Genomic DNA, 9,405 nt, shown 5'->3' with positions numbered 1-9,405 from the left:
TTTGAGAGACTATTACTTTAGATTTAGACTATTTTAAGGATGTAATTTAAACTTTGGACTTATTTCGATTTGGTTGTAATTTTCCTATATTTTGGACAGTTAAGACTTCCGTTATATTGCTTTGGTTTGGTTCAAGTATTATACTTGAATATTGGTTTGACCTTTAAGTAACCCCTTAATTGTGTTGGCAAAAGTAAGCTTCCGCTTGATTAATACTAAATTCCAGTTAGTGTTTGCCTTCATAATTCGAGGCGGTTACAAGTACCATGTCTAATGATTGTCTTGTTCTAAGTATCCTTCACAATACACCCATCAGAATTCATGATAACAACCTAGCAATATTTCTTAAACTTTTTCTTCTCCTTATCATAGTACTTCCACCTCCATTTATATTATCAAAGTCTCCTGTGAGACAGCTGCATTCGTGCGACCACTCACAGGTTCAATCCATAATATTAAAGTTACCATTTTAAAGCTTGAATTAGATATCTTGGACCTTAAAATAGGCATTTTAAGTCTTGAATTTGACAAACTTTAAACCATTGGAATAGACATTCAAAGTCTTGAGATAAATATTTAACAATTGGAGTAGGTAAGTAAAATATAAAATTAAGGGTTGAAGTAGGGGTTTTAAGAGTTAGAAGTGGCATTTTAAGTGGTGGAATGTGTGTATTAAGGGTTGAAGTCGATAGCTAAAAAAATTAAATTAAGCCTTTAGGGAAGGAAGATTGAGGCTTAAAATAAGGGTTTTAAGTAGGGTTGTTCAAAATTGTGTTCTTTGAAATAGAGAGATTTTTACCAAAATGAATGAGATGTTCTCCCAAAGTCCCAGTAGCAAGTTTCTGTATAAAATTACTTTTAGTTACTTTTGTAGCCATTGCTTATGATTGTAATAAAATTATGCCCAAATTTTTTAATTAAATTCCAGAAACTTTGCTATTTAAATTCTGGCCAACAAAACCGGGTACCCGGTGTTACAAGCCGAGTTATCCAGGTACTCGAAAACTAGGTACGCGAATAAATTGGATTAGAATACGGGCCGTTAAAAAAGGTACCCGACTAACCAGGAACCTGGCTTTTCGGGTACCCAAAATACCGGGTACTCGTTATTTAACACCTCTAGTTTTAAGTGTTAGATTTGCTTTTTAAGTCTTTCAACTTTTTGTGTTACATTATTGTAAGATAAAACAGGTTTGGTTATGATGATTTGATATGGGATACCTATGGTTTGTACTACTAGAAAAACCATCCATTGATGCCAACGCATCAGGAACCCCTCTCGCCGGAGACATCACCGCCATGCTGGAAAGACAAACCGCCTGTCCGTTCTTGTTCACGGTTTCTAGGTACGGCTTAATTACTTGTCGCCTACAGCCGCCGAAAAAGGCCCATTTCTTGTCTCGAAATGGTTGGCCGGTTGTTGGGTATTTTTGTGTGCGGTGGAGAGTCTTCTAGAATTGGGGAAATGAGCGATTAGATTCTTGGTTTTGTGAGGCTTGCACCGTTGTGGTTTGTACTGTTGAGAGGGTAAATTCAGAAGTTTTTGGTTTAGGGGTTTTTTGCATTGTTGTCGATGGAAGTTCCATAGTCTGGAGGTAACTGTGGTGGTGGCTTATTACCGGTCACAAGAAAATCATCATCAGCTCTAATACTATAAAGAAATTAAAAGCAGAATAAGTGTTTTGAGTTTTGAATACTCAATTTGTATTGATTATCATTGCATAATTACAATCCTATTTATACAGAAGTTACCAAGCTAATTATAGAAACAAAAAATACTAACTTCCAAAAATAATTTATTCTAATCAATTATACTGATTTCCTACACATTTCACACTGGTTTTCATCATATTACAAATCAATTATTCGGGTTATGACATCCAAATTTTTAATCGGATTTGATTCACGATCAATCGGATCACAATCAAGATGTCTATGAACAAAAATCAAGTGCCTAAACAGCTTTACAGAACAAACATGTCTGTAAATTGTGAATTGATTCACACTTGCAAATATGATGTTAATTAACAAGTTAACACAACAGGGTCTTGTAGCAAAAGCTATTGTCATCAAATCTCTGGTACAATTATTCTGGTGTATGCATCAAAACACTACAGAATAATACATTTTAATTAATAAAAAACTTTATCAACAAATTCAAAATACAGCCGCTGAAAGAACATACACCTAAACTTAAGCAAAATCAAAACCTCTCAGTCAAAAGAGAAGGAAGAATACACTTAGAAAGGAGCATCTTCTGGCATGTCCCAGTTATCACCATCATCCTCCTTTTTCTCAACTTTGGCCGCATCCTCCTTCCCTTGGTATGGACCGCGTGAGAAAGGGCGTCTGTAATACCAAAACATCAACAGCCTGTTTGGTTAGTGGTATTAAATGGTGGTAATGAGAATGATTTAAAGTGTAAAATTTAATCAAAGTTCTATATCATGCCTATCGTAATGAAACTTTGATCAAAAAAAAGATTTTTTTGTTTACAAATTTTTATTACCACCTAATACCATCTTTCCCAATGATAATGCATTGGAATGTATTTTATGAAGAAAATGAGATGATTGAAATTGGACAAGCATGACCATCAAGGTAGCCAAGAGTTTTTTCAACCAAAATTACACTAATTTTTCATTCCCATTACCGTCGTTTATTACCACATACCAAACGGGCCGCAAGTGTAATTAGCAAATTAATTGTTCACAAATCACAAGTAGTCAGGGGTGAAGCTAGACTTTCAAATTATTAACGCCAAACTTTTATTGAACTTGAGGTATTAAAAATAAATGCCCAGGTGTGCGGATTAGAATTACAAGAAGCACCATGTTTGGAAGGGGGGTCGGGCCTCCGCGCCCCGATGTGGCTTCGCTAGGGCAAGTAGCGACAACGAACTACATCACAGTGAGCTTCACACCTTCACATCAGTTACTGCAAGAAATTGTAGGTTTCTCTTTTCCTGATGAAGACATGAGTGGATTTAGGTCTATTCTCCCAAAGTGATTGAAATGGACCTGAACTTAACTACCCAGAAGTGAATAAGGGAGTAAAAGTGATGGAAATCATCATCATCATACCCAATATATCTTGCTCATAGATTTTATCATCAAGGTTTGTAAAGTGTTAGTAGAAGTTATGGAAATGTAAGTAGAAATTTAGAATTCAAATGTAAATAAGTTGAGCGAAACATGCCTTGATTCATTAACGGTTAAATGTTCACCCCACCAAAACAGTATGTGCCACAACTTCAGGACACAACACACCCACCCTCTAAGACACAATAACGAAAGCCCCTCTAAACTTTCCGGAGATGTTCAAAGTTATTCAATATGCTTTACCATAAAAATGAAGATTTCAACGAATAGAAATGCTTTTTAAACTCACAATTAACCAAGAAATCCTTGACATGACAATTATTTAAGAATAATTTACATTCAAACTCCTATAAATTTCCCTACATGATCTAAATTATCAAATGTAAAATTTGCAATCTGAAAAACTTCCTGAACCTGCTACCACTAGATAAGCAGCAGAAATCCTTGATTATATATTTCACTTACATGTAATTTATGTTGGTCGGTCAAAACTCAACCACAGGCCTGAATGGAAACCAACCAGAAAGTACCGGATTTTAAACAAAGCTTTAAAGACTAAGAAAATATTGAGTCACACCTGATCAAACCTGCTTTTGATCAAACTCAAGCCAAATGCATTGTATTTCAAGTAGTAATTGAAATCTTGTGATATTATATGTTCCATTTGGTTGTATGTTCTTAAGTGGATTTGAATATCATTTATATAGGTGAGACACTTTGTGGGTATGATTTTCCGTCTTTTATCCCTCCCAAGACCCTAATTATAGTTCCTATGAATTGTATACACTTAGGACTATTTTTTTAATAGCTGGCAATTTAATGCATATATTTTACGAACTTTATTGAAAAAGTTAAACTAGAACTAAAAAAATCAAAGGTAAATTTTCAATTTCCTCAACCCATTCCGTCTTTGCTGATTTATTTCAAGCTTTATTTTGTTGTTCTTTGCTTCAATAAATCATATGTAGTTAAGAGTAAAATCTAAGAGCCATGTTAATTAGTATGGGGTTGTACAAAGTTAGGGTAAATCGGGGCTCATTGTTGTCATTAATTCAGCCTAGTGATAACTAAATAAAAGGGGAGTTAATTAGACTCTCTTGGTGCTTCACTTGGGTTGACCTTTGATGCTTCATTGTTAAATCTTTTAGCTTCCTTTTTGTTGTCTATATGCTCTATTATGGAAAATTTGATAATTGTGTATTCATAACTTCTAGAATAGTCTTTTAGGGGTACATTGTGATTAAGGAAGGGGTACATGTTGATTTTAAAAAGGTAGAGGTAGTTATCTCTTGGTTGGCTCCTACCAATGTGCATGAAGTTAGGAGTTTTCACGGGGTTGCTTCCTTTCTGTAGGTAGTTAATTAAAAACTTCTCAACTATTATGGCTTCCATTAATGACTTAACAAAGAAAGGAGAGTTTGGCTGGGGTGAAAATGCTCAAATTGCTTTGTAAAGGTCAAATACATACTTTGTAATGCACCTATACTTGTAATTCTTGATTTGATAAAGTCTTGAAAAGGTCAAATACATACTTTGCAATGCAGCTATACTTGTAATTCTTGATTTGATAAAGTCTTTAAAGTGATATATTATGCGAATGGAATTCAAATAAGGATGTCCTTATTCAAGAAAAGAAGCCACAAAGTTACTTTAATTAGAAGTTGAATGGGGCGAAATTGAATTATTTTACTTTTGACCGGGAATTTTCTTTCTTAGTTAGAGCTCTTGATCATTGGTTTCATACTCTCACTACCTTGGGCAAAAACCATTGTTCTTCAACTTGATCATGAGGGTTTGAGATTCGCCACAAAAGCTTAACAAAAGGTATGCAAAATAGATAAAAAATTTTCAATATTATAGCTTTAGCTCCAAGTACAAAGATGGGAAGAGTACGGTAGTGGATAATGCTTTCTCTTGTAGGAATTATTTTCTTAGTACGGTGGATGCTAGGATTTTGGGTTTTGAACAACTTAAAAAGTGTTACAATAAATGATTTTGATTTTGCTAGTGAGTTTCAACAACCAAACAAAAGATTATGTTGAGCAAGATGGTTATCTTTTCAAAGTAACATGTTTGTGGCTAAGGGTATTGTTAGTAATTTATATGTGAGAGAAGTTCATAGTAATGTTTTGATCAAGTCATTTTCGCATTTAAAAGACACTTCATACTCTTAGTGAGCACTTTTATTGGCGAAGGATGATCACATATGTTCTTTTGTGGTGGAAAGATGTACTACATATTAAAATGCAAAGGAGTATTTACAAAGGGGCTTTATACTCCATTACCAATTCTTGATGGTCATTGAGAAAGTGTTAGTATCGATTTCATTGTTGGATTGCCTCGAACTCAAAGGGATACAAATAACATTATGATTGTTGTTGATAGACTTTCAAAAATGGCTTTGTTATGAAGCAACAAGCATAGTATGGTTTAGAGAAGAAAGAAGAAAGAAATTAAGGATGAGAAGGAGAGTACAAAAGAGAGAAGAAGAATCAAAAAGAAGAAGAGACAGAGAATAGATAGAATTGGGAAGAAGAAAAGAGACTAGAATAGAGGGAGGAGATTGGTTACAAGATTGGTTACATAATCATATAGATTAATTGTATTTCATTGCATATCTACCAATTTTTACATAATCATATTTATAGAGCTAAACAAGGCCTAACAACCTGCCGCCATTAAGATTGGTTACAAGATTCTCCTTTTAGAAGGTTTCCCTTAATACCCCTCATAATAGAATTCTGTTAATGACCCTGCCACCTCATCATTCATCCCCCCTTTTTCTTGCTCCTTTGATAAACCTTCAATCCCTTAGTATGTTGTGCATATGACAGACTCATTTTATAACATTTAGTAGAACTCATGATCTTGTAAAAGTGGTTAAATTATAGTTTAAGAACATTGCCGAGCTTCATTGCATTCCAAGGAGTATAGTTTCAAATAAGGTCTCTAAGTTTCTTGGTCACTTTTAAAGGACCAGCACTAAGGAAATTGGTAGGTACTACTTAGCACCTCTCATCATCCCAAACTGATGGGCAAATCAAGGTGACAGATAGGGCTATGGGTACTTTGTTAAGAGGACTAGTTAACAAAACGTAAAACAATTGCGGCATGAAAGTAGCCAACGTGGAGTTTGCTTGCAATAGAGCTCATTCCTTAATTACTTCACATTCTCCTTTTGAAGTAGTATATGGACTGAATCCATTTATGTCTATTGATCTTGTTCCTTTAGTGAAATGCGATATCGTGGGAAAAAAATGCAACCAAGATGGTGGAAGCATTTTAAAAAACTTGTGATCAATGGAAGAAAAAAATAGAAGAGATGAATAAAAAATACCAAGAGAGAGAGCCAACAAAAAAACTAGGGATTTTGTTTGCCTACACTTGAGAAAAGGAAGATTTACTAAGCTTCGCAAAAATAAACTTTTTGCCTCGTTCTATGGTTCATTTAAAGTGCTTGAGAGGGTGAATGATAGTGAATACAAAATTGAACTTCTTGATGAATTGATGTGTGTTAGTGATCCTTTTAACGTTAGGGATTTGTCACGTTACTTAAATGAAACAAGTTTGAGGGCAAACTCTTCAAATGAAGGATGGAATGATCCAAGATTAAGTACACTGTCTCAGGAACAGGTTGCTTTAGTTCTTAAAATGCTTGGTTGTAATTAATTTGTTCACAAGCCCAAATTTGTTACTTGCTTAACTTTTGTTGAAGATTAATTATGAATGGAGACACTTGACGTGCGTTTGTGGTACTCATTTATTTTAAGTTGTATTTTGTTTTTCTTTCCTTTAATAAATCATATGTAAATAACTTTAAGACTAAAATCAAAGAGTCTTGTAATTAGTATAGGGATGTTCCACCAATTCAACCTACTTCTTTAGGGTGGAAGGGGGTTAGTAAGAGTTTTTTGGTGCTCAATGTTTACTCTTTCAGCAACCTCTTTGTTGTCTTTTTATTTGATAACTCACAAGTCTAGGCCAGCTTGCGTACCTTAAAGTTAATGACCAGAAAAACCTCCAGTGGTCCTAAGGGGACTCAAACATGTGATCTCTAGGATATAAGCTAAGAGCTCAACCAGTTGAGCAACCCCTATTTGATGTCTTAATGTTCTATATAATGAGCTCGAATGATAAATAAAAAATCAGACTTGATTTACATACAAAAAACCTTGTGTTTATTCAATTTATGATCTTTGAGTATGTCTAAAGAAAATGTAATTCTTTAATATGAGTGTGTTCTTGAGTAATATGCTAGGGGAGATTGTGTATCTTATCTCTAGCCTAAAGCCCATTGCGTTGCGTTTGTTCTTGAGCATTGGCTGTCCTATTTTTGTCCAAACATACAAACAATGCAGATTGTTGTATTCCTTGTTCCTCAAACACTTTGCATCAATTGTGATCAATTGTGAGAGACAAATTACCATTTACATCAAATTCCGAATCTCAAGAAGGATCAAATATTAGCAAGTTATAGGTTAACCTATTGATTGAGGTTTTCCCATCCAAAGAAGTTCGATTCTCACTACCAGGCAGGATTCGTTCTATTTCCCCTCAGTTTATTAGGATTCTCTAGAATAACCCCAAACTAGAATAAACCCAAATCAAAAAAAAAAAAAAAAACAAAATATCAAACACTCATTTAGTGTTGGATATACAATGAAGGGTCAAGTTAAGATATTAGCAATTCACTAATCTGAACTAGCCATGTTTAGCAGACTTACAGAGATAATTGTTCAATCCATCCTATACTGGTATCAAACTATAGATTCGCCCCTAGGTTTGAGCGAAGGTTATTTGATTTCGTATTTGAGTTGAACAATGTTTGTTCAAAACCCAGCATGTTTATACAAAATCAATACTCCAGAGTAAATTCCAATTTTAAAAGAAACAAAAAAAAAGAAAAGAAAAATCTCATCAAAATTCCACACAAATTATCATCAAAACATATATTCAAATTTAGATAAATGGAAATTGATCAATAATTAACAAACAAAATTCAGAAAAAGGAAGAACCTTCGACGACTATTCCGTTTAGCAGCCTCACGAGTCCTACGCTTTTTCTCATCCTGTTTATTCTCGAAAAAACGACGTCGTTTACACTCCTGTATAACCCCAGCTCTCATAACTTCTCTTTTAAAGCGATTAAGCAACCTTTCTTCAGGTTCATTATCATCAACCAAAACTTGAACATTATAAGCTGAATTAAAGAAGAGGGTATTTGAATATGCAAGAGATGGGCAAACTACTGCCATTAAATTATCATTTGGGCAATCTTCTTTTTTTGTAATTGCTGCATTTTGTTGATTTTTGGGGTAGGATAGAGAAAGAGAAATTAAAGAGGAATTGGAGTTCGAATGTGAAGTGAGAGAAATAGGATTTGAGGTTGGGAATTCGGGAGTGGAAGAAAAAAGTGAGGGGATTAGAGGGGAGAGGAAACTGAGTAGAGATGAGGGTGAAGAAGCCATGGCTAAACGAGAGAGAAGGAGAAGTATTGGGGTAAGGGGACAAAGATGGGTTTTATGATTGTGTTATGTTTCTTTGATTTTGGATAGGATTTGGTTGAGGGGTAGATGTGGCTTTTTTTTTATTATGGAGTTGTTCATTCGGTAGGTTTTAGACTAGTGTTATTTGATTCAGTTATGTTTTGGATTATTTATTTTTAGGATACGTATCGCTGCAGGTTACATTTGGGTCGGTTCATTTAGTTATGGTTCGGTTGGAGAACAATTATTCGAGTTATCGGATTTGCACCGGTTCGGTGTCGGTCGAAATTCAAGTCGAGTGTCAATAATTGGATTGGCTTTGTCTGGTAAAAATTGAGTAATTGGTTTGACTTATTGGGTATAGATCGAGTTCAGGCATTATTTTCGAGTAGAATTCGGCTATGAGTTACTAGCGATCGTGTCAAAATCAGATTAAGTTGCTAGTCGTTTTTAAACAAAACAAATTTTGTCCATATTACTTGGGAAAAAAATGAAAACTAGGTGCTCCATTATAAAAGAAATGAGAAGAACTGGTAAAACAAATTTTGTCCCATATTGCTTGGGGAATAAAGTATAAGCTAAATGATCTATTTTTATAATTAAATTGCAAAAAAAAAAATATTGTCCATATTGTTGGAAAACAACATAAATAAGGCTAGGTGCGTCCTTATAAAAATTGATTCAGGTTTACAACAATTCGGTTAAAAATCATTTGGATTTACAACTATTCGATTAAAATTCAATTCGAATTAAGTCAGTTTTAGCCGGATCGAGTTCGGTTTCATGCATGATTCGGGTGAGATATAACTCGATTCGAT

At 34.3% G+C, this 9,405-nt stretch overlaps 1 protein-coding gene across 2 annotated transcripts; it reads right to left on the bottom strand.

The window, feature by feature from the left end:
• Positions 1 to 1,951: 1,951 nt before the first annotated feature.
• Positions 1,952 to 8,715, bottom strand: LOC130820545 (30S ribosomal protein S21, chloroplastic-like). Of its 2 annotated transcripts, none has more exons than XM_057685959.1 (2): positions 8,118 to 8,715; positions 1,952 to 2,349 (listed from the first exon to the last, which is right to left on the bottom strand). In XM_057685959.1, the coding sequence occupies exons 1-2, from the start codon at positions 8,567 to 8,569 to the stop codon at positions 2,241 to 2,243; spliced, it is 561 nt and encodes a 186-aa protein (XP_057541942.1). In that variant the 5' UTR covers positions 8,570 to 8,715; the 3' UTR covers positions 1,952 to 2,240. The 2 variants fall into 2 exon arrangements, with proteins under 2 accessions (XP_057541942.1, XP_057541941.1); XM_057685958.1 differs by having other exon boundaries at positions 1,952 to 2,373; positions 8,118 to 8,664.
• Between the last annotated feature and the right edge of the window lie 690 nt (positions 8,716 to 9,405).

Source organism: Amaranthus tricolor, chromosome 8, assembly GCF_026212465.1.
Source record: "Amaranthus tricolor cultivar Red isolate AtriRed21 chromosome 8, ASM2621246v1, whole genome shotgun sequence".
Classification (NCBI taxonomy): domain Eukaryota; kingdom Viridiplantae; phylum Streptophyta; class Magnoliopsida; order Caryophyllales; family Amaranthaceae; genus Amaranthus; species Amaranthus tricolor.
The sequence above is the reverse complement of the archived record's forward strand: the minus strand, read 5'-3'. Positions and strand labels throughout refer to the sequence as shown.

Bases quoted from the DNA above. Each gene is read 5' to 3' on its own strand.
- LOC130820545 (XM_057685958.1), bottom strand. From the start codon at position 8,569: ATGGCTTCTTCACCCTCATCTCTACTCAGTTTCCTCTCCCCTCTAATC. The intron at 2,374-8,117 runs GTTCTTCCTTTT...CTAACCAAACAG, and splicing joins AAACGGAATAGTCGTCGAAG to GCTGTTGATGTTTTGGTATT.